The 27400-nt window shown below is 48.2% G+C and overlaps 1 protein-coding gene across 5 annotated transcripts in view; it reads left to right on the forward strand.

Moving 5' to 3' along the window:
- Positions 1-27025, forward strand: part of LOC118989104 (diacylglycerol kinase iota) — a 315926-nt gene extending 288901 nt beyond the window's left edge. For all 5 annotated transcript variants that reach the window (XM_037049123.1, XM_037049127.1, XM_037049124.1 and 2 more), the window contains 5 exons: positions 6219-6256; positions 9892-10012; positions 20309-20345; positions 22026-22125; positions 24491-27025. In XM_037049123.1, the coding sequence (XP_036905018.1) occupies positions 6219-6256; positions 9892-10012; positions 20309-20345; positions 22026-22125; positions 24491-24607 (413 nt within the window). In that variant the 3' untranslated portion in view covers positions 24608-27025. The remainder of the gene's footprint in view (positions 1-6218; positions 6257-9891; positions 10013-20308; positions 20346-22025; positions 22126-24490) is intronic.
- Positions 27026-27400: the final 375 nt, after the last annotated feature.

Consider the following 27400-nt stretch of genomic DNA (forward strand, 5'->3'; position numbering starts at 1 on the left):
GACTAGAGTGTTGGTTGTCTCCTCTCTTTCCTTCTCCAGCCAAACAGTCTCTTCTCTCACCTCTGATTGCAAAAGACAGATTCCAGGTTGAGCTCCCTCACACAGGATGCCCAATTCAGTGCTGCAAACAGTCGTCATCTGACTAGTCTTCCCCTTGCCTTTCTTCTTTCTGCTCCAAAAGGCTGGTCCTTCTGATAAACAGTTCTCAGTCTTGTTGAAAATGTTGCTGCTGAGATACTCAGGACGTAAAACAGATGACACTGCATACAAGCCTACTCCCCCAGTGACACGGGTGACAAAGGCTGTTGTTCACAGCCCTTTCCCGGCGCCCACTGGAAGGCCACGCCCATCCTCTGATGCAGAGCTCATTGCCGTGCGCAGGTGTGCAGGGCCAGGTCGCGTTTTCCCTTAACAGCTGCAGAATTATCACGCTCCCACACAGTCTGCTTCCACGTACATTTGACACTCTCCCCATTGAGATCGGGGGTCCGTGTCTGCTGTCCTTGGACATGGGCAACCTTGGGACGACGGCAGAAGTGATGCTATGTGATTTCCAAGGCAAGCAGTTCCCCTTGGGAAGGCTGCTTTTGCAACCCAGCCACCATGTCAGGGGGAAGCCCCGGCAGCCCTGGAATGGAAACCCATGCAAGAGGGGCCAAAGTCCCCATCTGAAGCCGGCACACAGTGACCAGGCACCTGTGCGATCCACCTTGAAAGTGGACCTCCCAGCTCAGGGATGCTGCCTGAGCTGACACCGAGCGGGACAGAGGCCAAACCGTTTCTGCCAAACCCAGCCCGCACTGCAGATTTTTGACCAAAAATCATTGGCGTTTGAAGCCTTTATGTTCTGATGGTTGGCTGTGCAGTAATAGAGAATGGATACAAATTTGTATGTCATTAGAAGTATAATCTTGAAACATTTCTACTATATTACTAAAAACTCTCAGTATTTGAAACTATTACTGTTAACAAATAACTTGGCACCTATCTTATTTTTGATTGTCAAAACCTCCCCTAGGCCTAGATTAACACTCAGAGGTCTTCAGAAGTATTTATTTCTTCCTTTCTCGCACCTCATCGTGGGCTTGTTTGGTAGCGCTCCGTAAACTAATATTAATTCCAGCCACTCTCACGAGCAGCTTCTCATTAATGCCCAGTTAGCATAATCACAGCACGTGCGTTGGATTACCTTTGCTGTGCTCGACGATTAGACTAAATTCCACTGGGGGGAACTAAGCCTTCTCAGCTTGTGGTTCGTGCACCGTGGTTGGCTGCTCACAGAGCAGAAAATTGGGCAGAACGCATCTGCCGAGGAAAAGCTGTGCAGACGGACGTTATACAGAGAAGTGGGTGCGTGGGGACCTGGTAGTGCAAGCTCTCTGGTGCCTGAGCTACAGGTCACTTTGGATAAAGGAAACCTGTGCAGAGTCCCGTGATGCACGTGCCCAGGAAACTGTGAACGTAAGGTCTGCCCTGGATGGCTTGCCACTCAGTGTCTCCTTTGGCATAAAAGAGTTGCCCCCCAATGCCATCAAGTGGCTTGACCTCATTTTATGTGTGCCATGCGTTCCTGAAACTTTAATTGGGGAATCACTTGTTTTAGCTTTTGCCCCACCCTGCTCCAAGGTAAACCCAAGGAGAAATTGCATAGTGGAGAGGACTGTGACCTAGAGGTTAGGAGCAACAAATGAAAAGAAACAAAACATAAGGCAACAAAATAAGGTCATAAGGTCACACATCCACATCTCTCAACTGGATGTGGCTGTGTGACCTTGGAGAAGTCAAGTCACAACTCCAAACCCAGTTTCCTCATGTATGAACAGAGACAGACCAAGGCCAAGTACGCCTCCGAAATGTGGAATATGATGACTTCTGAAGGGGGACTTTTAGGTTGTGATTCTTGCTTTGCAGATGAAAATATTTAGGAGTCAAAAGTATGCAGAACTTGGCAAAGTCAGATATATATTTATGATTCCCCCAGTCAACTGATTTTCCCCTCCTAGGCCTCCACAAGCCTTTCTTTGTTCAGAGGTTTTTGTTTTTACTTCTAATTTTTCCTTCCACAGTTAAAAAAAAAAGATTTAGATGATTGCTGTCATTAGCAGAAGACAAATAAGCAATTTGGCAACAAAATAACTTAAAAATTAAAATGTAACCAAACATGAAAGTTTTTCACTGGACATAAAGATTCAGAGTTGCAACTCTATTTTATATATAATTATGTGGTTATTTCCATTGATTTATTGAGAATTACAGACATATATGTGGCTTTGCCAAGTTCTCTATACTTTTTCTTCTTAAATGTTTTCATCTGCCAAACAAGAATCACAACCTTAAACTCTCCCTATGGAGGTAGTCATATGCCAAATGCTAGAGCTGAACTTGGCCTTAGTCTAACCTCATTTTGCAGATGCAGAGTGGTTTTTTCTCTGTGTAACGGTTCCCAACACCGGCATTCCCTGGTGGTCCCCACAGAAGACTAATGGTCAGACTCTCTGTTCCCTGAGTTCATTTGCAAGGCAGAGGCTCTAAAGAACTGATTTTATCTGCGTTTTCCTAATGAGAGAACTGAAGCTTGGTAACTGCCCAAGGTTCCGGCTAGTTAATGGTGCGTACAGGATGTAAACTCAGGACCTTAGGACCTGATTCTAGATTCAGTTGCAATACATCCCTTTCTCATTTGGACTTCTTGCCCAGATGTCCGTTTCCTGAGAGGATGGGGTTTATTTTGTAGTTGTTTTCCCACATCCTCAACAGGGCTTGGCAAGGCAGAAGCAGACAGCTGGCCAGTGGCTCCACGGAGGGTTTGGGGCCTACGCTGATGTCGGGTGGGAGGGAGCCATTTGTCTCTGCTGTGCATGATGGATGTCTGAGGGTGTCCCTACTCTGGGGAATCCAGGCCTCAGAAACAGAGGCTGAGAAGAAGACAGTGGTTCCTTCTCAGTTCCAGTTTACTGTCCTGCAGTGCTTACTGGGTAGCCATGTAGTGGGAGGCACAGCACAGAAGGAAGAATAAACCATGTGAACTCATGGTTCACCTTCTCACCGCTAAAAACGACAAAGCTATCAGTTCTCTGCCCCCTTCCTTGTCCATCTAACTACGCGTAAGTTTGCGTGGTTTAATTGCCCACGAATTTATTCAACCCCTCAGTTAACCCTTGTCCCATGAACAATTTGACTTCTCTTGCTGCTTTGCACTTGGGGGGCATTGTGTTTTCACTAGAGAGGACTGTTGGAAAAGGCAAAAAGGCAAGCTCAGAGCTCAAGAAATAATAAGGGATAATACTGGAATCATAACAACTCGTTATTTGTTTTCAAGCTTGATCCTTCAGAAAGTTATTATCTGGAGTTGAAGACTAATGGATTCAGGCTCTCTTTATGCGGAGGAAATCTTAAACAACAGTGCTCATGGGGAAGAACATTAATCAAGAGAGAGAAGTAGGCCCGGCGCCTACTAATGTTTGCATAATAGCTACCCCTGGGTATATTGCTTGCCTTAAAAATAAATATTCATGCTTTCTATCTCCAGTGCAATTGGGAATTATTTGTGGTTATGATTCTGTTATATGATCTTCTACCTGTTCGTGTGGACTCTAAGCTGGGAGGCTGTTGGAAATGAACAAACATAAATCACCGTGCTTGTGAGTGAGCCTGGGGTAGAAACTGGCAGGCGCGAAGCACGGGCAGTCTGGGGCACATACATGAGCTGAAGCAGGTCATGACTCTGTCTCTAGGTGGGGGGAGGAGCAGAATCACAGTGGCGTGCTTCGGACCACTGGAGTGCTTTTAACTCCTCCATAGCTTCTCATGCCCTGCGGGGTAAAATCCCAGTGCCTTCTCTTGACATCAAGGCCGCTTGCTGGAGACCATGTCCCCTCCTCAGCTGTGATAATACGCAGCTCTTTGCACATTCCCTCAGGCTCCTTGACCCTTAACTCCCAGGTCCTTGTTCACGTTCTACCTTTATCTCGCAAGAATTTTCCAAGCGTCCTTTGCTAATCACTTCTACTTACCATGGAAGAGCTGGCTTAGACTGTGCCTTATCCAAGAAGCATGTTTGGGCTCTAGAGTTAGTGGATGAATTTCCCCCTGGCTGCTGCTTCTTTCCCCCACCCCCCTCCTTCCTTTCACTTTTAGGCCTCCTTCGATAGCCTCAGGCCTGGGGAATTCCTCCATTGTCTTGATTTATTACTCATATGCACCAAATCTTATTACACAAGTGCTTGAAGTCCACAAATTCAATTTTCTTTTCTCTCTCCTGTATTCTTTTTTTCTCTATTTCTCTCTTCTTACCTTTTAACTTGTAGGAAAGGGTTTACTATGATCCTGAAAACACAGACTCTGCACTGGTTTGAACTGGTGTGTCGGAGTCTCAGCTCATTATCAACTGCCCCCGAGGGCAATTGCCCTTANAGCCTCGGGCCTGGGGAATTCCTCCATTGTCTTGATTTATTACTCGTTTGCACCAAATCTTATTACACAAGTGCTTGAAGTCCACAAATTCAATTTTCTTTTCTCTCTCCTGTATTCTTTTTTTCTCTATTTCTCTCTTCTTACCTTTTAACTTGTAGGAAAGGGTTTACTATGATCCTGAAAACACAGACTCTGCACTGGTTTGAACTGGTGTGTCGGAGTCTCAGCTCATTATCAACTGCCCCCGAGGGCAATTGCCCTTACCCTATTCCCTTCCTAATCTGGGTATCCTACTTCAGGGAGGGGAGCATCCAGTGGCTGAGAAGTCCCATGGGATTTGTTCTCCCAGATCTGCAATTGCGAATACCTTCTCCCGCCCCTCCCACCCTTCCCTCTGAGATGGGCTGTACAGCTGGGAATTAAGCACCTTCTCATCCCATTGGCTCCCTCACCAGCACCTTCACCAGGTGGGCGCGGTACTAAGAGAGCTCTGTCTGCTCCACTTCACACACTGGTCTTACCTTCTCACTAGGCTCCTTCTGAAGTGTTTGTGTGTCTTTTTCATGCCCAGTCACAAAAGTCCCGAAAGCTATCTGTTCTAGTAATATCATGAATACATAGCTATTTATAAAACATTTTTTTAATCCTTACTACAGAGAGATGAGCCAGACAGCTGTTAACCTGATTTTACAACTAAGAAAGCCAGTTCCAGGTGATTGAATGACGTCTCACATTTACGGGTCCAGTAAATCACAGAGATTAGAATTAGGACCTCGATCCAGGGCCCTTTCGCAACACTGTAAGCTTCTTCACTTGAAAAGATGATTTTCTCTGGTTTTCTGTACGCCCCCAGCAGAGCTCTGCACGGTGAGCTCACCCAGGGCACTGGCCACAGAGCCGGACCGCGGACAGGGACTTGGATGATGGCGGCCACCACCAGCTCTGTGCCCCAAGAGAGTCACTTTACGCCGAACCTCAGTGTCCCCACCCCCAACTGAAGAACGAGAGGCATTTTCTTAGATTCTTTTGATGTAATATGTTACTAACTCCCTTCCTGTTATTCTTATCTCTCTCCTCCTTCCTCTCTTTGCTCCGGCTTCAATCAGTTTGACGGCTGACTCTTGCCCATTGACAACACACAAAGCATTGTGCGGGCAGGCGCCTTCGCGAGATGGAGAGAGTATGTTGCTTATAGCTTCTTATAGAAAGGGGACATTCTCCCTCTCTCCTGTTCTCTTTTTTTTTTTTCCTATTCTTTTTTCGTCCTTCTGCTTCCGTTTTCAAGTAGCCCTCTGACAAAATTACTGGTGATTTTTTGGGCCCCAAGCAGACCAAGCAAGCGGAAGGAACTGGAAAGAGGGGAACAGAACCAATGGTGATTGGGCACCTACTCTGCATCAGTGCATGAGTCAGGAACATGTGTGTGCTTTAACGAATGCTTTCAGCAATCCTGAAAGATTTAGACTTGGTATTTTTCAGTTGTGGAAACTGAGGCTCAGAGGGGTTAAGTGATTCCCGATTTGAACCCAACCCTTGTGACTCCAAATTTCATGTTCTCTTTGCTGCTACCAGGGCTAGCGGGGGCTCCGGTGGGCTCTAGGGTGACGCAGGGGAAGGGTGCCCAGGTCAGCGGGGGCTGAAGAGAAGGCCTGAGTCTGTCCCAAGATCTGACCTTTGGCATGCTTTTCCTTCCCTGCCTCCTGCCTCGGATGTAGACAGTTCTGCAAAATATGAATCCGGCCCTTTGTAATAGTTCCATGAGAGGGTCTTATTCTAATGAGACATCTCTCTTTTGTCTTTCACAGCAATTTTGCAGGCAGTAATAGCTGGTGACCTTATGAAGGTAAGATCTCTTCCTACCAAAATTGCTGGGGATCCTTTAAGAACTTGACATCATCTCGCATCAAACTTTCGGGATCCCATACGTCATTTATCAAGCCCCTGCCTGTGCTGGCTCAGTAGAAAGAGGACAGGTGCTCTCTTGAGAATTGAACAGAGAGGGTGAGGGGAGTCCTCACAGCATCTCCATGCTTCCTAACAGCAACGGGTTTCTGTAAGGGAACCACACAGCTTGCCGTGGCTGGTTAAAATGGACCGGACGTCCCCAGGATACTGTGCTCACTGGGCCCAGGATACCTGTTCTCTACAGGTTGATACTGGAAGTTTCAGGCCTTCTTTTTAGACAAGTCTTGATGTGAACACATCTTGTAAGAACCACCTGGACAACAGCCAGAAATACATTCTTCGGGCCAGAGACTGTCTTCCAACATTCCTGCAGTTTTGTGTCTTGAGGATCTCAGTGAACCCGAAGACCAAACTCTGTCTGATCCAGCTTGACCCTTTCAAAGTGTGCTGGTGTTTTCTGGTGGATTTTGGTTCGAGGGGGGAGGATGCAGCTCTCACTGCCTTTCGAGCGAACGCTGACCGTGAAGCCAGACGGCCTGGGTTCCGACTGGGCTCTCCCATCCCCTGCGTGTGTGACTTCGGATAATTACTTAATGCTCTCCGTGCCTCAGTTTCTTCACTGGTAAAAATGTAATAATAATATTGCCCGTCTCTTCACTTTGTGAGGATTGAATGTAAGAAGACATGTAAAGCTCTGAAGACTGTTCCAGTTACATAGAAGGGGCTAAAATGTTAGCCCTTTGATTAACATACCATTAGTCTGTTTATGAAGAGCTAAAGATAATGGAGATGCGAGTATGTGTTATAAAGTATAATATAATCTATGACCGTGCTACAAGCCATGTTTGGTCCCCTGCCGCCTTCAGGCCTTGGGACTCATCCCTGCCCGTCTGCCCCAGTAAAAGACACACCGGCACTGGTCAGCCCTGTAATAGGAGCAGAGGCCATGCCTTCCTCAGCAGCTTGGGGAAGATGGTGCCAGCAGAGTCCCAGAAAACAGAAGTCTTAAGAGAAAGCTGAGACGCACTACCTTTGAACGCATTATCTTCTGAGGCACCTCCGTGCTGAGTTTTCAACAGGCCACTAGCAGACAACAGGTGCAAACACAGTTGCCGGCATCTTGATCAGCAGCCCCCTCTAGATACACGACCCTGCAAACGGTGCCTGTGTGGGCACCGTGTTCCTGGGGACTGTCACCCACCAGAGAGAGGTGCTGTCTAAGCAGCACACCTGGGAGTCCCGTGCCGCTCCCCAGCCGTGGATTAGACCAGTTCCCGCCCATACTCCCTGCAGGGCCTGCTATTAGGTTCCGAGAGGTAAAGGCTTGAGTAAGACTCCATCCCTGCCCTTGCAGAGCTTCTAAGCTGGAACAAACTGTACCTGTGAAACCTCCTCGTTGTATTTGGTACCTGCTTTTAGTCTAGGCAATGAATTTCCCAGGTCCGTGGGCATATCCCCACAGTTTCTGTACTTAATGGGGATTATTTGGAGGATGGGAAATCACTATATTCAGCGATTTGTATTATTTCATTCTCTGCTGAAATTATTTCTAAAATGGCTAGAAATAAAGCAAGAAAACCTTATTTACAGAGAGATGAAATATAGGGGGTTTAGGGCGTTTTTTTTTACTGTTTTTCTTTTTCTTTCCTCATATTTTCTTCTCCTTTTCTTGATTTTCCCATTTTCGTTCATGTTTTCATTCCATGTAGAAAGCATAGTAAGTGGTTGTGTGTGTGTGTGTATGAGAAAAAGGGAGCACGCGCCAAGCGGCAGAGAGCAGCGGACCCCGGAGCCATCCCAGAGTCAAAGCCGCCTTGAGCAGCTCCCGCACGGCTGGGCTGCCTAAGATGCCCGTGGACTCCCTTAATGTTCAGTGTCTAAAAACACCACAGAAAGGCAGAATCGGGGCGGCGGATGGATTGGGTCTGTGCTACTCTGCCGTGCCCGAATCCCTTGCCATCTGCCCCAAAGGAAAGGGACTCTCGCCAGAAGACAATGCAGTGAACCCAAACAGGATTCTTTTTTTTTTTTTTAAGGTTTTATTTATTTATTTTAGAGAGGTGGGGAAGGGAGGGAAAAAGAGAGAGAATGAAACATCCATGTGTGGTTGCCTCTAGCACACCCCATACTGGGGACCTGGCCTGCAACCCAGGCGTGTGCCCTGGCTGGGAATCAAACCGGTGATGCTTGGGTTCCCAGGCCTGCGCTCAATCCACTGAGCTACACCAGCCAGGGCCCAACAGGATTCTTTTAGGTGTTGGTGGAAAACTATGGCACTTCTTCCTCCTGCCCCATTTTCGGGATGAAAGGCCCCATAGAGTCCTTACTTCCATTCAGCTACTCTTTTTTTAATCCATTTCCTAGAAAGTTGTCCATGATTCCTTCCCGTCCCTTACTTCATGCCTTCCTGGTGCCCTCTGACAGCCCCAACATGGTCTGCTCCCTTCCAGCATAATTCCTTCCACGTCTGTGTTCCCCATGGACCATGACGCCTAAGAGGCCAGTGGCTGAGTTGTCTCCATCTTGGTGTCCCCGGCATCTGACACACGGCGGTGCTGTGGTTGTGTATTCAAGTGGGGGCACAGACAATGATGTTACTGCCCGTGACCTTATGAGATGCTTGAGTTTTTAAACAATGTTGTACCCTCTAACTTCTGGGTAGTAGACACATTCCTTTTGCTTATTTACCTGCTGGGTCATTTGATTCTTGTGTGTCCCAAAACTGCCTTTTAGAAGCTCCAAAAGGTTCTTCTTGTTCTGATAAACCACCGTTTGGAGAGTAGGGGCCCATTTACACTCCTATCATGTCTAATATTTCATAAACTTAGACTGTGTTCTCATTTAGCTCCCCTGTTCTCAGGCTGCAAATTCTGTTTTGTTTGTTTGTTTGTTTCTGGTCTGGTCTCATATTTTAGGTATTTTAGGTCTCTACTACTGTGTCTCCTGAATCCCTTTATTTTTCATCACACAGAAGGCATGCAGGCTGGCTGCAGACCTGGGGAAAGAGGAACCCACACGTGTGTGTGTGTGTGTGTGTGTGCAAGTGCTGTGACACTGTTCAGGGATCTCAGATGGGAAAAAGGAGCTTCCACATTCGGCCGCTCGGTCCATCACAGATTGAAGGAAAACTAAAGAATGGGAAGGGGGCTACTTACCGGACACCAAACTAATCCTGACTGTAGCTTTAATTATTCTTCATTCAAGAAAAAGCAGAGCCAACATAGGAAAGCTTTTATTCTCTCCCCTACCCTCCACTCCCTTGGGACAGGGACCAGTGCCCGGGACAGAAAAAGATTTAAAAAGGGGGAAAAAGAAAGAAGTAATTCAGTATATTTTAATTTCCTTTAGCCGGTTCAACACCTGCACACGCTCTCAGGAGCTAGTGAAACACAGGCCATTTATTTGAGTTATAACTCAATCGAGGGAGGTGACTTCATCTCTCTGCCCTTTCTCGGTGTCGTCCGAAGCTAGAAACATTGGCGGTTTGCTACCTCGTTCCTATTTCCTCATCGACGAGCTGTGTTCCTTGTTCCGGACTCTGCCTGAGCTTCTTTGCATGTGTCTCTTTTTCAGCTAATAGAAAGCTATAAAAATGGAGGCAGCCTGCTAATTCAGGGACCAGACCACTGTTCACTCCTTCACCACGCAGCTAAAACCGGCAACGGGGAGATTGTGAAATACATCCTTGACCATGGTGAGTAGGCACGGTGAGCCAACGATCACCTCTCCATGAACTAGGTGGAATTAGCTAGGTTGACTTTCACCCAGGCGACCTTCGGAATGGTGGGAACACTCTCCAACTTTTAGCCGACTCTCCCTGCGGGGTTGTAGGCCACTCGCCCATACAGCTACCCTTAACCAATCAATCAGTAGAAGTCATTTTCATATCAAGATCTTTGAGATATTTGGGGGCTGATCATTTTTTTGAAGACAAAAACCAATGCGTCCTGGCGTGATGCGCTCTATTATTTTGGGAAGAGCTTTTATGTTTTGGGACATTAACTGATGGGGACATGGTTCCAAACTCACATCTGTAGCTGTTCATTCTCAGGATTAATGGGACTATTTTCTTCTGTCCTCCTAGTTTTCTAGTTTTTTTTTGTTTGGTTGGTTGGTTTCGTTAGTTTTATTTGTTGCTGTTTGAATTTCCTTCATCTTTTCAACTCAAGACACGCTTTATTCTTCTTGGAAACGTCTGGTAGTCTTGCGTCCTCTGCAGCAGCCCGTGCTCACCTCCCGGGAGGCTTCCTCCCGAGCTTTCTACTTCAGGTTTTATCATTCGCTGGGAGCTCCCGGCAATTTTTAGCATCTTCCTCTCTTAGCCCTTCAGAGGCATAAACACATGTGATGAATATCATGTCTTGAACATTCCTGATAGCTTCCCATGCTTATAGTGTTTCTAGGATGAAGACTAGCAACAAAGGGGACAAAATCTGCCTGGCATTGCGGTTTTTGAAGGAGGAGTGGGGTAGCCTCTAGCTCGGACAAAGGTCCTGGAAGATTTTCCGGGAGCCCCAGCAGGGAGCCTGTGGCCAACCTTCTTCCCATTCAAATTCAGGCTATAAATAGAAAGCGCCTTAACAGACATTCATATTCCTTCTTGCCCTTCTTTTTATTCAGTTTAGCAAATGTCGTATTTCATTCATTCGTTCAATTAATCATTCCACAAATATCCGGGGAGGGGCTAATAGGAACTACCTGTTCTAAACCAGGGCACACACTGGTTTATAAATAACCCAGTCACTGTTTTCCAAATAAAATGCAGGCACTGTTTTCAAGCAATTGCCGGCTAAAGAAAAAACGTCCTCAGAGGCATGATTACATTGAAACCAGTCGGAGAGATGTTTTCAGTCCTATTGCAAAGCCACAGAGAGAGAACATAGTTACCATCATCAAAAGCACATGTTCCATGCCAGATGCTTATGCTACGTACATCACTGACTCTCGCTGCAAAGGCCCCGTAAGGTCGTAAGACTCTCAGTCACATTAGACTTCCCTCCTAATACCTTCTCACCATGAAGAGTTTTCTTGAAGCCTTGGCTTGAATTGGGGTGGGAAGAGTGGTTTCGCCAAAGCCAAGGGTGTTAAAGAGGGCTGATTTTCAGGACAGGATTTCCGTCCCTGGGAAATCCTGCTATAATCCCAGGGGCGTGGGAGGTCATCCCACCTCCCACTCCCCTGACCATTGCATCCCCCGAAATGAAAACACGCCTCTTTGGGCAGGACTTGCAAAAGCAATGGTGGCCTCATTTCTTCCTGCCTCCTCCACGTAAAATTTTTTTTTTTTTAAATCATAGGTTTGAAAAGCAGAACTAAATGTAAGAACCCAGTCCCATAGACAAGGCATAAAATCACAAAGAAAGCTCCTAAGGGTATCTCACCTTGATACAAGTGATCTCAGAGTTTCTACTGCACAGAGCCTTAGATATATACTGTCACTTTATTGACCTCTAGCTCAAGTTACAGCTACTCCTGTTTGTTGTCTTCTTGGTCATTTTCATCCTCTCTTCCTGGTTCTTCCTTTCTCCAATGAGACTGCGTCCTCGCTTGCGTCCTCAGGTTAGTTAATGCCCACCTGCCCTCTCTGGGGTTAGGTAAGCCACTGATACCCATTTGAGTGATAACACAGTTTGGGGACCCTCCCTCCCTCTCTCCCTCTCTTTACTTCCCCCAGTTCTGGGTTCCTGTCTGTATCAGTTACCTGTTTGCGCCTCCCTTGCTGTCAGGCATGACCCGAGGCCGCAGTGAGCTGTAGTTCTGACTGAGTCTGTACCAAAGAGGGACGCTGGTACGTGTCTGGGACTTTCAGCCGGGATGGGTGGAATGGCCGGATCACCCAAGCCTTTCTCTGTGCCTGGTTTTCCATCCCAGGATGCTCCACGGCATGGTGGCCCTGGGCTTCCAGCAGGGGACAGTGGTAGCTCCCAGACATCGTGGAGGTTCTGTGTCATCTCTGTAGCGTTCTCTAAACTGAAACAAGTCACAGAACTGGTCCTGACTCGAGGGATAGGGGAACAGACCCCACAGCTTGATAGAAGGAGCTGTGAATAATTTGCTACCGAATTGAATCCCCCACGTTCCCTTACCCTCCATCTTCTCCAGCTGGAAGTGGCGACCCCGCCTTGTCCGAATCCTGAATTGCTGATCTGCCTGAACCCTCCTGCTGCTCTGCTTTTGCATTTCCCTTGGTTTAGGTCCCAAGGTTGCGTGGCAACAACAGTTCTTTAACTTTGCAAGTTCTTTGCAACTTTCTCCCTTTTTTAGCGTAGGTCCCATGCGGCATTTGAGACTTATACTAAAATGGAGAACAAAGACCCTCATCTCAGCTGAGTCTTCCCAGCAGACCAGCGTGAGTGATGAGGCAAGAGCCGATGTTTCTCTAACATCCTAGCTTTTCACGTCCCCTGCTACGTCTTCTTTCACTGTCGTCCAGGCTCACCAGGGCTTGGAGTTCCCAGCCCTAATTGCAGGTCGGTACCCACATGCCTTCGCCTGGCAGGAAATCCTACAGGCACATTAGTCTTAGAGCTTTGACCGAAGCCCAGCGCTTCGATGCTCAACAGATTTCTCTTCCATCTCCAGTGTCTTCTGTGAAGGTGAGCCACAGGCTATATAGCTTTCTCTGTCAAAACCGAAGGACACCAAGGGACTTATTAATTCCTTGGAGGAGGGTGCTTGTTTTTCCAGTTCTTTTTGTTAGATTTTGTACACTCGTTGGTTTAATATTTATGCTAATGGTAGAAAACTTCAGATTCCTGCCATCACCCCAACTTCACTCATAGGCAAGCAGTTTGCACAGGAGACATCCTGTCCCCTCCCCACCTCACCCAGAGGAAGGCTGTGGAGACAGGGAAGCGAAGTGCATTCCTTCTTCTTGAAAACGAAGTATGACGCTCACAGTCCAAGGGTCCCCGCCTTTGTCACGAGTGGCAATTTTTCAACTTTTAGCACTACAGTCAAATAATGGAAACTAAATCACAGATGGCTTTTACTGAAATTACTATTTATCAGTCAGATAGGCATTGTGTATTTCAGGCTTATAATCAGTCCCATTTCTGTTCATTCAGAAATATCGGTGTAAAATCTTTTGACCTAATCAGCCTGTCACCAGGTTCCTTAAGAGCTAAGTGCTTGGATACATCTATTTTTATTATTGTTTGTTTTAATGTTTTTAGTTGCCGGTACTATTTATATTAACCTGTGCCTTTGGGGACTGAAGATCATGTTTGCAGAACTTCTCATCTTTTATCTTTTTTAAATGATAGAAACCCCCTGAAATTCCACTGTCTCAGAGCCAGGGGTGTGTACCTGGAAAAGCTGGCCCTTTCTCTGCTCTGTAATCATCTTCCGAATGTGAGCTCTGCTTAGGGAAATCGCCTCTTCTAATTAAATAATGATGGAGACTCAGATTCCCCTGGACGGGCAAGGAAAATAGCCTTTGCCAAGGTGTCCCCATGGGACTGGAATTGGAGGGGACATTTCAAACAACGGCATTGTGTCTGTAAATCAGTACCAAGTTTGCGGCCGATGGGCCTCAGCAGTGTAAATTCACGTAAATAAAAAAGAAAAGAAAAGAAAAGAAAAATGTTATACTGTGCCAAAGGTCAAGAGGGACACTCCTCCTAGTCTCGAATGCTGAATATTTCTTGAAGTTTTAGTTGATTTTTAAAAAAATTTGGTTCAGGGCTTTCCTGTGACTTCGTATGATTTACAAACCCTGAAAGCTGTTCCAAGACCTGACTCGAAGATGCCTTTGATGACAAGGCTTCGGAGAAATCAGGGGGCCCTTCCTTTTCGAGGTGCATGGTGCAAATCGGATGTGGCCTGTTCACCCCCTGTATCCTTTCTCTCCCCTCTGTTTGGCCCTCTCATTGGGTATTTATGGTGAGCAGCCCCCCACCCCTCGGGAGGACACCCCCTGAACAGACCTCCTGAAAGAGCCTGTGCCCCGCCTCCACACTCAGCAACACCTTTCTCTCCTTAAGGGCCCTTTGTACACCGGGCTAGGGGGATGGGGGGCAGTTGTGTGCGTCATTCTGAAAAACCTTGGATTTTTTTTTCCTCCCGCATCTTCTTTGTGACTTCTTGTCTCAGATTCACAACATGCTGCTCTCCTTTATGAAACACTGGAATTTGGGCATTTGGAGGGATGAATGGAGGGGGAGGGGGAAGAAAGCTCACAGTTCCGCAGGGACAGGGTGGGGCGAGGAGGGTGCCCAGGGATTCCTGCTGAGATCCCCCCAGCGGTTCTTGCTTTTCAGCCCCTTTCAGCCATCGATTTTACCCACCCCTTCCTCCCCGATTTGGCCCTGCAAAGGACTTTTGTGTTGTTTGTCTTTTCCCACCCCGCACACGTTTGCTCTTTTGTGTTTTTTTTCCCCTCCCGGCTCCTACCCCCTTGCCCCCTACCGTGGTTCCTGATAGAAATCTCACTCATGCATTGCTTCTTGGATTTCAATGGCTTATTTTGTCTTCCCTCTGTTTCTGTCTTCAGTCTTTCTTTTCTTACTTTTACAGCCCCCTCCCCTTTTCTGCCTCTGGTCCCCGAGAGAAACGACCACCATCCTGCTGGGACAGGAGGACGGTGCCCTTAGAGTTCCCAGTGCCAGCTCTCCCCCAAATCGGCACCGCCTTTGTCCTGGGCCCTGGGAGGATTTGGAATGGTCTGCTGGCAGCGCCAGGGAGACTGATGGGAAATGAGGGCTGGACTGAGAGAGGCCGTGGGCCGGGGTGGGGGTGGGGGGTGGAAAGAATAGCAAAGGGGATTTGGATGCCTTGGTGTGGGAAGCAAATTAAAAGATGCATGTGACAAAAGACACATCACATATAATTCAAGTGCAATACTGATAAGGTCGCATCCATAAGAACTGGGATGTACCATGGAAGAGCCTGTGCAGTGAACCCCGGGCAGTGACCCTGCAGGTTGGAAGGCTTCGCTACTTACTGCGCAGGTCACTTCTTGGGTTGGGAGAGCCACGAAGTTGTACTTTTTTCAGGATTCCCTGGCTGTCCCCCGACACACTGGTGTGCCTGTCCCTTTGATGAATTTTTTTCTCTTATTTTTCAGACCGTTTCCCATAGAGCATAGTCTTTTGAATCCATGTTCCATTTATGGATCTTTCTCTGGGAAGACGCACAGTATTGGCTGGGGGTCCACATTGATTTTGAAATGTCTTTCAAAAAGACATTCTAAAAAATTAATTCTCTCCTAGCCACTCTTGAGAGAGAAAAAATGCTATAGTAACAATTCCTGCTAATCTTTATTATTCTAAATACTTTGAATGCATGAACACATTCACTCTTACACAACAGCCTTACACAGTACGTTCGCTTATCTCCGTCTGACAGGTGGTAGGAACTGAAGCACAGTGAAGTTAGCCTCGTTGCTGAATCTCACACATACTGTAAGATGTGGTCCTTGCCCTCCACGGTCCTAAAACCCAGCAAAGCGCAGTGAAGCAGGGATAAACGACCACATGTGGGGTGGTTCAGTGTGAGGGGCCTAGTCAGGGTTCTAGGGACAACCAGTGCAGAGCTGTGTCGGGGCAGTGGTCTCCTCCCTATGAAAATTTCCATCGAGAAACGTACACCCACGTCCCTTCAGCAGGGGCCGGGGGCTCTTTCTGGTGCCGGCCGCCGTGGGACAGGTTGCAGGCCTCCTAGCACACCCTGGGAGGGAGGGCGGGCCAGGACTTCCTTCTATATTCAGGGAACAGTTGGGAGTTCCCTACTGACAATTTAATGGTGCTCCTCCAAACTCCTCAGGGGAGATGACACGGTATTCACAATCAAACCCCACTTATACATAAAGTACAAAATAAGCCCCCAGCCCAAATGTTCCCCCCTGGTATATATATTGAAGGAATTCAGTTGCCTTTCTTTTCTCTCTTTCTCCTGTTCTCTGTCTTTTTCGTGAGACTCAGATTAACTTTCCAGAAATCACGAATGCTCTTATTTTTGTGGTCTTTTTTTTTTATCATGTTTGTTTCTCTGGCCACTCCCCGCTTCACATCTTATGCCCAAACTGCTAAACTGCACAGGGCACACTATTAAACAGCACAACGGACTGTTACAAAGCTCCCAGTAGGGCACTGAAGGTACAGATAGGGAGGGAAGCCACAGCCTTGTCTCAGACTGCGCCTGGCTCTCACTCCTCCTCTTGTGTCCTCCGTGTACGCCCACCCCTCACACCATGCAAACACTGTTATTTTTACAGCAGGTTCTAAAAGTCATTTGAAAATGTACCTCCACCATTCAAACTAGCTCACTGCGCCTGTCTGTAATCAGCCAGCAGCCCCCCTTCCCTATTCATCACCGGCTGTTCGCCCACCGGTGTTCACAGTGTCCCCAGTGCCACCGTGATGTGTTCACGGGAGGATGAGGACGGTTTGGATTCACGAAATCCATCATTGCAGAGCCGTTCCCCAAACCTCCGACTGGAGTTTGCTGAGATGTTCGTTAAGGGCAAACGGGCCTGGTTTGAGCCTCAGTCTTTCTCGCACCTCTGTTGGCTGCAGGGGATGGACCTGGGAAAGGGAAAGTGCCCGGCAGCTGCAGGCCAGCCTTCGTCCCCATTGGGGTAACCGGCTCCACAATCACGCTGGGTTGGCCACATGCAGGGTGATTCTTGCCAGAATGTGAGGAGCAAGGTCCTTTCTCTTCCTTGCCCCCATTTGCAGAGTGTCAGACAGTTGCCATTTTAGCGCAGGTGGACCCGAGTCTGTGGACCCTGGAGTCCGTGGACCCAGCTCTGGGTGTGGAGGGAGGGAGGGAATGGACCGGGCCTGAGTGTCCTTGCAACAGCAGTAATGTCGGAGCTAGGCTGCTCGCATCTGTACAAGTCCTTTCAACATAAGTGGCTTGAAAGGTTTGCCGAAGGTGACAGCTCTTTAAAAGGACCATTGGACACTGCAAGTCTCCCTGCTCCTGACCTCATTGAAAATGTCCTGTGGGCAGTTGAATAGACTTAGAGCACTTGGTCCTCAGGACGTGTGACTCAAATCCACCAGTGGCTTCATCCGTAAGAGACAGGGAAGCGGTGCTCTGATACCTCCTTCCTTCACGGATGTTCCAGCTTCGTGACTCGCCCCCCAGCAGGGGCGACCTGCTGGGTTATGTCAGAGAATAAGACACGTCAAACATCTAAACTTCAGGCCTTGTGGGTAGTGGGCGGCTGTGTTAAGCACATAACCTGTATTAACTTACAAAACATCACTGAGCTCCTGTGCAGTAAATGTGAGCAGTCTTACTTTATCTATGTGACAGTCACGGATCTGAGAGGTACGATGAACTTGCCCAAGACCTAGCAAGTGGCACGTAGAGCTGGAATTTTAAATCGAGGAAGTTCAGCTCTAGAACCCTCGCTCCTAACCCCTGCACTGTACAGCTTTGCACTTCTGCGCATATTTGTGGGTGGAGGGGGTCATTATTCATGTTTCATTAAAACCACAGGACTGTGGAGCAGAAATGAATGAGTTAAATCTTGGTTGAATATAGGGTGGATTCCCAAGGGATGTGAACCTTCTTACGTTCGAGTGATTTAGAATCAATTAAGGGGACAAGACATACAACCAAACATCAAAGAGATATAGGTCAAGGGTAGAACCAAATAAGCTTTATGGAAGTTCAGAGAAGGGATAACTTCCTCTGTCAAAGGTGGTCTTTGCAAAGGCCCTTGTCAGAGAGTAGACCTTAGAGAACGTGCACAGTGTAGGTATGAAGCTAGGCAGGGCTGTACTCATTAGGGACAGTGCAGGGAACAAGCCCTTCGAGCCGGGAGAGCCTGAGACATATGCGGGTGACAGGGAAGTTGCCGCCTTGGCTTCCATGAAAAAAATGGAACCTTGGGAGCAAACTGAGGGAAGGTACTTCCAAGGGAAGACCGTGAATGTCAATAGTTAAATACATGGAGGTAATCGATCCATGTGATGAACTGGGAACCTGGAAATCTGAATGACAGGAAACCTTTTTATTCTTCTTTTTTTTAAAAGATTTTATTTATTTATCTTTAGAGGGGAAGGGAAGGAGAGAAGTATCAATGTATGGTTGCCTCTCGTGCGTCCCCTGCCGGGAACTGGGAACTGGCCTGCAACCCAGGCATGTGCCCTGACTGGGAATCGAACCACGATCGTGTGGTTCGCAAGCCCGCCCTCAATCCACTGAGTTACACCAGCCAGGGCCTTTTTGTTCTTCTTAGTAACAGTTTCTTCATGCTAATTGTGTTCCAGGCAGAGACCTATCAGGAGGCCTGTTTGTGAAACAGGACAAGTAGGAGAGACGAGTAGGATGGACATCGGTGGGGAAGGTTTGGCTGGCCCTGACCACCAGGGCAGGTGAAAGAGAGCAGGCAAAGGGGCCGATTTAGATCTCGGGTGACCAGGAGGACTGTGAAGGTCCCATAACACCTGTCGTNGAACCGCGATCGTGTGGTTCGCAAGCCCGTCCTCAATCCACTGAGCTACACCAGCCAGGGCCTTTTTGTTCTTCTTAATAACAGTTTCTTCATGCTAACTGTGTTCCAGGCAGAGACCTATCAGGAGGCCTGTTTGTGAAACAGGACAAGTAGGAGAGACGAGTAGGATGGACATCGGTGGGGAAGGTTTGGCTGGCCCTGACCACCAGGGCAGGTGAAAGAGAGCAGGCAAAGGGGCCGATTTAGATCTCGGGTGACCAGGAGGACTGTGAAGGTCCCATAACACCTGTCGTCTCCTTGACCAATGACTTTCATGGTTGGAAGGTCCTCACCTCTTCTCTTTCTTCTGAGGATATAATAAGTAGTCCCATAAGTAAATTTTCAATGATAACGATATCCAACAACATAGAGAGCAAATCAGCAGCATCGCATTTCTAAGGACTAAAATGCTCAATACCTAGAACCCTGATTGGCACTCCCAAGTACATGCGACTCGTTCATTGAACCAAACATGTAGGCATCCGCTTGGCAACAGGCACCATGCCAGGCACCAAGCAAGGGCATGTGGATGGGCGAGTCCTAGGTTACCACCTTAAGGGCTTTACAAGAATCTAATTGCAAGCAGAGAGATCAGTAGGTGATTTTAATATGGTGCAAATGTCATGGTCGGTGAGGTGATTATGTACCCCCTCTTGTTTGGGATGGTCTCAATGAGGATACGTAATATCAATTTCCCAATTGTTGGACATAGGCCTAATAGACAGAGTGGGGCGGGACACTGAGTGCAGTATTTGGAGTGGGTTCGTAGTGGGCTTCATGGAGGAAGTGATCTCAGCTGATAGCTGCAGGCTTCGTAGGGTAGGGGACTTGGGGAGGGGAGGGAGTGGAGGGAGGTCATGGTCCAGAAAGGGGGAAGGGGGGCATTCCCAGCAGTGTGTGCAGACAGAATGCACGAACCAGTGAACATTTAAGACACTGTGAATGTGCACACTCATAGAATATTTCAACTCCTAAGCAGCCGTCATTTGATGTTTATGTATAATATTTCCTCCCGGTCTTGGAAGGGGAATTTTGTGAACAAAGAGAATTGTACCCTCTTTCTAAAATAAGGATAATGGACTGTGTGGTGTCTCTTGTCTCTGGTAGCTTTATGGTTCTATTGCATAAGACCCCCCTCCCAAACCACCTGCCCATGGAGAGTGGGAAACAGTCCTGAAGGCCTGTTTGATTGTCCCCTTTTCTCCCCAGGTAGCCACCTGATTATTGCTCACCTGTTCTATTGCAATTGATGTCATTTCTTCTTAACTGAGAGCTTCTTGAAGGCTTTTGTAGCTCCTTTTCTGCATACAGTAGCTGGTGGCGATTGGGAGACTGGTGGGGAGGAGGCAGAAGGATTCTTTCTTCTCAGAGGGAGGGAGGGAGGAAGAGGTCTTATTACAGATGCTCTCTCGTACGGCATGCCCAGGCATTTCCCAGGCATTTCCCAGGCATTTCAGTTCTGTGAGCATAGATTTATTTGTTAACGGTTAGTGTTTGAGGTTCTTTTTTTGATGGGCATCTTGCTTTCCTCTTGTTTAGGACCCTCCGAGTTATTGGATATGGCAGACAGCGAAACGTGAGTGTTGCTTTTCATTACACATTCTAGACTGTTCTTCAGAGCACATCTAGGAGAAGAATGCAGTGTCTAGGGCGTGCAGTAGATAATTTCCCTGTCAGCGACAAAGAGACCACTTTCAACTGTGTGTATAACTGTGCAGGGCTAATCTGCTAAATCAAAAATTACCCAATAAGCATTGATGGCAAGTGTCGTAATGGTTGCGTGCATAGTCATTGCCATTCATCATTTAGAGCCTCTGCACTCGTGCATCTTGGACTGCAGAGAAGTCTAAACAAATACATTTACCCCTCTTGTTGTTACTCTTTCTTAACTGAGGCTTGTGAGAAAATTAAGCCCTGGTGCTCTGAGCCATCTTTGCATGTAGTGAACCGTCTTTGCTGAGTCTGCAATAGAACAATGTCTGTAACACAGCCTCCGGAGGAATGAGACCATGGTAACGCCCATCATTCCCATGTTCTGAGGTTCAGATGAGGCACGCTGGGGAAAAAGTCCCCCTCTCTGTGGTGACCCCCAAACTGATGTTTGTTCTACACTGTCCCCCACCCCATGCCCAGCGTAACAAAACCGCTGCTTCTCCCCAAAGAAGAACGTGTAAAGGCTAAACATCTAACTCCAAAAAACCAGGGAGAACCACCAGAGAACTCCAAGGAAGTTCAAAAAGGGATAAAGCATGGGTGGGGTGGGCTGGGCTGGAGTGGGGAGTGGAGGGAGGTATGGTGGAGGGAACCTGGCGATGAGAACAAAGACAGCGGGCAGGGGGAGTGCCATGAGTCACCAGGCACGGAAGAAACTGGCCATTGCCACTCGGAGCTTGTCCTCCCACCATGCAGCCCACTGGCAAGGTTGTCACTTACCCCAGTTGGCCTTCTCTAAGGTCTATGTTTGATTTTCAACAACACACGTTGGCTTTAAGTGTCTTTTCAGTGTTGGATTCTGAATGGGAAGATCCTCCTCCTCTGTGCCTGTCAGAGGGGCAGAAATAGCCACTTCCCCTCACCCACTTCCACACTGAGTGGCTGGCCTGGGGCCTACCACCCATGGGGGACGGCTCCGTGTCTCGCTGTGCCTCCCGAGACTCTGTGGCTGCCCCTTCCCTTCCACCTGCCCCTGGTGTGGAACCCAGTAGGTAGGCCAGCACAAGGGGTGGCCTGGGCCTTTGAAGTTGAGTTCCCAGGAGCAGTTCCTCCAAGGGCCAGGTGGTGGTCTGCCAAGCACCGTGTGATGGGTCTGAGGGCCGTGGTTCCCCATCGCTGCTCCTCGTGTGCTCCCCGTGTGCTCCGTCTCTGGTCCCCCACACTCCGCCCAAATGTATCCAGGGAGACAGTGGCTGCGCAGTGCCCAGACTCATCCACACACACCGGTCTAGCTAATGGGGCCATGGAATCCGACCTAAACCAAACATTAGTAGTTGAAGACAAAATCACCCAGCCTAATTAACCCACACGGTTTAAATAAGAGGCTGGAGTCAGATACTGTGGTTTCTTGATGAGGAACTCAAGGCATTCCTAGCCACCCCTCCCCCACTTCCCCCGACATGGGCCCTGCCTGCTGACGAGATCCAGGAGCACAGAGCATCAGCAGCAGGGGTAGGGTGCCCCTCACCCCTCCCTAAACCCCCACCCTCCCTTGCCCCCCCAGCCCCCTTTATGGGTGGTTTCCGTGTCGTCTTTGATTTAGGGGTGAGACCGCGCTGCACAAGGCTGCCTGCCATCGGAACCGGGCCGTGTGCCAGCTCCTGGTGGAAGCGGGAGCGTCTCTGAGAAAGACGGACTCCAAGGTAACTTGATGAGCGAGTGCAAACATTCCCCCGCGGGGCCAGATCGCAGGCCCCGTCGCCTTTGCTTGTGCCCGAAGCCAAGGCGTCCTTTCTGTGCTCCAGGGAGTGCCGGGGGCCCTGGAAAAAGGAGGAAAAAATAAAGTGCTTCATTTAGAGAAACTGCAGTTTAAATGTATAAATCACAAAGGGAGGGTGTGTGCTCGCCTATGGGGCTTTATAAGCCGAATAGTGGGGAAGTGAGGTTCAAAGCCCCAGGAGAGGGGTCAGGATCATGTTCAAAGACATTGGTCTGGCCTCTGAAAAGACCCTTTGGGGTTTCTCCTTCATCTGCTTAATCCAGTGTAGCTTGAAATCTATGGTTTGTGTGGCTCCATATCAGGGTGTCAAAGGGGCTTCCAACTGCTTCCAGGGTGCGAGGTCAAGCTGTGCCAAGAGTGGTTCCGGTTCACAGACAGCACCCAAGGGAAGGGTGGAACGCCGGAGCGAAGGAGGGGTTACAGCTTTCTAGTACTGGCCTGGGACTGCAGCCCATGGCAGAGAGCAGAGTTACCACAGGTCAACCCCCGGGGAGCCTGGTCAGCTCTGGGAATTCTCCGGCACCCTGGGGAGACTCTAAGAAAACACAAGCCACTGAACTGGAGAGGGTGGGGAGGGGAGAGGAGAAAGAGAGAGAGGTGGATGAGGTGAACGTTTCATTCAGCAGGTAGTGAGTGATCTAAGTTTGGGGCCAGTGAATGCAGCCATGGAACAGACCGGCGACTTAGAAGCCTAACAAAGGCTCAATTAAGCCCCATTAGCCTCATGTAACTGTGGAGTATCTATTTGCGTGCAGTCCCTTTCCCTGGGGTTCCCTCACACCACACCACGGTGTGTGCTGGGAAGCATTCCTTGCTCGTGTGGCCCTCTTTCCTGTCTGCGGCAGTCCCCCGTCACCGCGTGTAATTCCCCACTTCCCCCGTGACCTCCCAGGCCCTTGCTCTCTGACTGAGGTCCCTGGCCGCCTCCCTGTGCTCCAGACACAGCAAGCTGGTCTGGTTTGGTAGCTAATCTGGTCTAGGTAGCTAACCTGTCTGGTTAGCTAATTGGGGATGCAGTTCCAGATGGCAGGTCGTGACTCGATGTGATATTCTTCCCAGCCAATATTTGCCCTCAGATGCGTTGATAGAAAACCTCCATCCCTAAAACAAATAAAGAAGCAAAATAGAACCAGAAGCCTGGAAACAAGAAATAGACTGGCAGCAACCAGAGGGGAGGGGGATACACAGAGCTCTTTCCTTACTACAATGGTGAAGTCTTTCTCCTTTCCTTAGAACCCAATATCACTTACTTAAATAGACAAATTATGTTACTGAACAAAAATTAAAGGTTTGAAGGGGTGTTAAGTCATATCCATAAGCATTCAAGAGAAAAAAAATCTTCCCTCCTTTTATTGCCGATTTCTGTTCATTGGCCTCATTTCAAACATATCACGTGTGCATGCCTGTGTATGTGCACATGCAAATATACATACAATATTAGAATAGGCCACAAGACATTCAATGATGCAGCAGTGCATGTAATGACAAAAAAAAGTGTGATGTATTAAGTGAAAAAGCATGTTATATAACAGCATATAAACAAAGCATGGTTTTACTTCGATCAAAATAATTATGTGTGGAGGTAGAGAGAGTGAAAATTAGCTACTCCATGGAAGGTTAGCAATGGATATCTTAGTGTGGTGGATTATATTTTTATTTTCTTCTTCATGCTTTTCTGCTTTCCCAAGATTTCTTTAACCAACATCCATCACTTTTCTAGTCAGAAATGAACTCACTTTTTGGAGCGATGAGAACGTTCTAAACTGAGGAGAATATTCTAAACTGAGGAGAATGTAACTGAGTCTTTGAAACCTGCCAAGAAGCCCGTTCAGATCATTGTGACTGACCCCCCCCCTCGTGGCATCTGCTTGTTGCTTCCCAGACGGAGTGTAACAGAAAGAGTCCCAAACTAGAAATCGAACGCCTGCTTCCTTATTTATCTATTCGCAGATTTCTATCCATCTTCTTCCAAAACGGAGCTGAGTTCCCACACTCACTGTGCTACCGTTTCCTGCTGTGTGCCCAGACTCAGTTTCCATAGAGGAAAACCCCACCTGTCAAAAGAGGTGGTCTCTCTCTCTCCTGCAATCGCCCATCTCGCATGCCCCCCGCCGCCCGTGATGCTGCTATCAGTAGATTCGGAGGCGTCTCCTGAACTCTAAAACCGTAAACACGGAAAGACCCTTCTCAATGAATAGTCTTTGAGGATCTCTGTTTCTGTGGATTTTTTTTTGTTTTAAATTCACCCTAAGCATTTGTGTTTCTTTCCTCTTCACTTTTACCTGCAGGGGAAGACACCTCAAGAAAGAGCTCAGCAGGCTGGGGACCCTGAATTGGCTGCTTACCTAGAAAGCCGGCAGAACTATAAGATCATTGGCCATGAAGACCTGGAAACTACTGTTTGACCCTGGGAGACGGGCAAAGAGAACCTGAGCGAGCATATCACCTGTGCCCTCCTGGCGATCGGGCAGCTCCCCTGGAAGAAGCTGATGGAATCCATAAATCCATCTCTCTCCTGCAAGAGTCTATCTGAGACCGCGCCACCAGTTTTTAAGGGCTACCAAGATGTGCAACAAAATAGGATAGCCCGCAAAGGACGAGGCAGGATACCGGGAGATCTGTGGAACAGGAGTTCCGCAACATTCGATCCTTATCGCTTCCAGCAAGTAGCATGAACTTCTGTGTCCACCCGTATCATTTATTTTAAAGATTCAAAGGATGTTCGTATAAAAGGCACTGCTCCCGTCTCCCGCTAGGCCTTCACCTTCCCCTTCACCACGCCATTTTCCTGTGACTACCCATCCATTGAAAAGATGCGACAGGATCTCTTCTCTTTAACTCCAGTCTTTGAAGACCCCAAGGCTGTCTGAAGATCTTCGAAAACCCTCTGGTTGCCCTGCAGAAATTGAACTGTTAAATCGCTTCCATTTCCAACACTAAACATACCAGGATGATTAGTGACGTTTTTTGCATGTCTCTCCCCTCCCCCCCCCAAGTCCCTTTCCGTCACCTGGGAGCTGGGAGGTGCCACATGGGTAATGTCAACTTCTGCATTGTCCCTCTGAGGTATGGTGAGGTGGCCTGGGAGTCGCCCGTTCTCAGAGGGACCTCGGAGAGGTAACCCAGGGGGCGGCCCAGGTTGTGGGCCGTTGCCGGTGGCCACCAAGGTCGGATTCGGCTTGGGCTGTGTGTACAGCTCCGTACTGCCCGTGTAGCCGTCTTTGCCTTTTGCTACAGAGAGGAGCAGTGGGTTAGGCAGAGGCCCCGAGGCTAGTTTGCAGAAGCGGTCCGCCCGAAGGGCTGTTTCCACGGCAGAGCAGAAAACCACGTGCGGGGACTGCGGTTACAGGAAATGGAGCTCTTCGCCAGCGCTGACTTCTAAACTTTTCTGAGTGATAATGGAAAACAGGCAAATGGACTTGAAATACAACAGCAGAAGCAAAAGTAGCAACATATGTCAAAGAAACTCGCTGAAGTACGAAAGCAGTCACTGGAATTTTGCACAGAGGCTAATCGATACAGACACTTGGGTACAGCAGCGAGCGGGAGGGGGCCAGTTTTAGGTTTTCCTTCTAAGTTTTGGTTTTCGTGAGCCCAAGTACATCGTGTCCCAAGGACAAAGGCTTGCTGCGTGAGTTTCACTGCCGATACTCAGGATGCGTGGCCCTTTCTGACGGATGCCTCACCTAGTTACTTGTCAGGTCCCCATGTCGTACCTGGCAACACTATAGCCCCATGTCACATGTGCGGGGGAAATCGGATATATTATTTTCTCTATTTTCTTCTACCAGAAAGTTCTTAGTGCAAACCACTGTGGGAGCCCAGCCGGGAACGTCTCCCCAGCGGTGGAGCGGTGACTCCTAATCCTGCCGCAGAGCAGTTGGTCCTCACAGGTGCCTCTCTTAGGGACTTGGTGATCTTTAAAATCTTAGGGTGAAAAGTCTTCTAACTTTTTGGCGAAAATGTCTACTTGACTTGTGTGTGAGTCGGAAATGAATGCGGTGACCAAGGGGTTTGCTTTGAATGGAACGTCTGTTTTCCGAGCACTTCTCCACTTTGCTCTTAGACATAAGCACCATGCCTCCTTACTGTTTCTGCATGTCAGCATAAATGATTGTTTCTCTCCATTGAACTTCAAGGGGTGACCTGCTGCTTAGCCAAGTCGCGTTTTGATCACCTATCGCTTTGAAAGCACAGACATGATACACTATTCAGTAGGACTCACCACTCGGTAGATGGGGATTGAGTCTCTCCTGAGTCGTCTCCAAACCGAATGGCTGGCCGTATTTTCAGCTGTGGGAGGAAGGGTTGGATGTGAGTCATCTATTTCCATAGCTCGGCCTTAGGAGTGGAACTGTCGTGTGGGTTTTATGGTGAAGGGAGCAAGGACTGCAGTAGATTGGTTCCAGAAACTGGAAAAAAATATGCTGCCGGCGAATTTAATCACTGGGATTCTGCTGGGAGTTTTCAATTGGTGGAGCCGTCAAGGAGATGTGATGACAGAAATATGACCCTTAGAACAGACTGAAAGCTGGCTTTGAACGGTGCCTGCCGTTCCCTAGATTGAGCCAAACGCTTAGCCGCATGGTCAGCTACCCAGCCGCCACTGCGGGGGTGAAGGACTATTTTCATCACCTCCCATCTCATATTTCTCTGTGATGCTTCAAAGCAGCTCAGAGAAAATTTAGGGTACAGGTGGCCCAGGGCCAATTCCAATAGCTCCCATGGAAGTCATGAGTAAATCTCTGCAATGAAAATAGATGACATACTGACTGCTGTAGGGGTCTTGGAACATTTGGAAATTGTTCAACCCCCCCCTCCCCCGCAAATAGTAATAGAATCCTATGTTATTTTTTATGGTTTTATTTATTTATTTTTAGACAGAAGGGAAAGGAGGGAGAAAAAGAGGGAGAGAAACATCAATGTGTGGTTGCCTCTTGTGTGCCCCCTACTGGGGACCTGGCTGATAACCCAGGCATGTGCTCTTCCTGGGAATTGAACCAGCAGCCTTTTGGTTTGCAGGCCCGCACTCAGTCCACTGAGCCACACCAGCCAGGACAGAGTCCTACTTTATTGGTGGAGAATGATGTGGGACCAAGGCAAATATCTCTGAAAAAAGCAAACACCCCAAGAATTTGGGCTTTCCAAAAACAAAAAGTCAAAAATGAGCAAAAAACAGTTACGCAGGTAATGGCTTC

Source organism: Sturnira hondurensis, unplaced genomic scaffold (genome assembly GCF_014824575.4).
Source record: "Sturnira hondurensis isolate 20B ecotype Veracruz unplaced genomic scaffold, ASM1482457v3 Scaffold0006437, whole genome shotgun sequence".
Lineage (NCBI taxonomy): Eukaryota > Metazoa > Chordata > Mammalia > Chiroptera > Phyllostomidae > Sturnira > Sturnira hondurensis.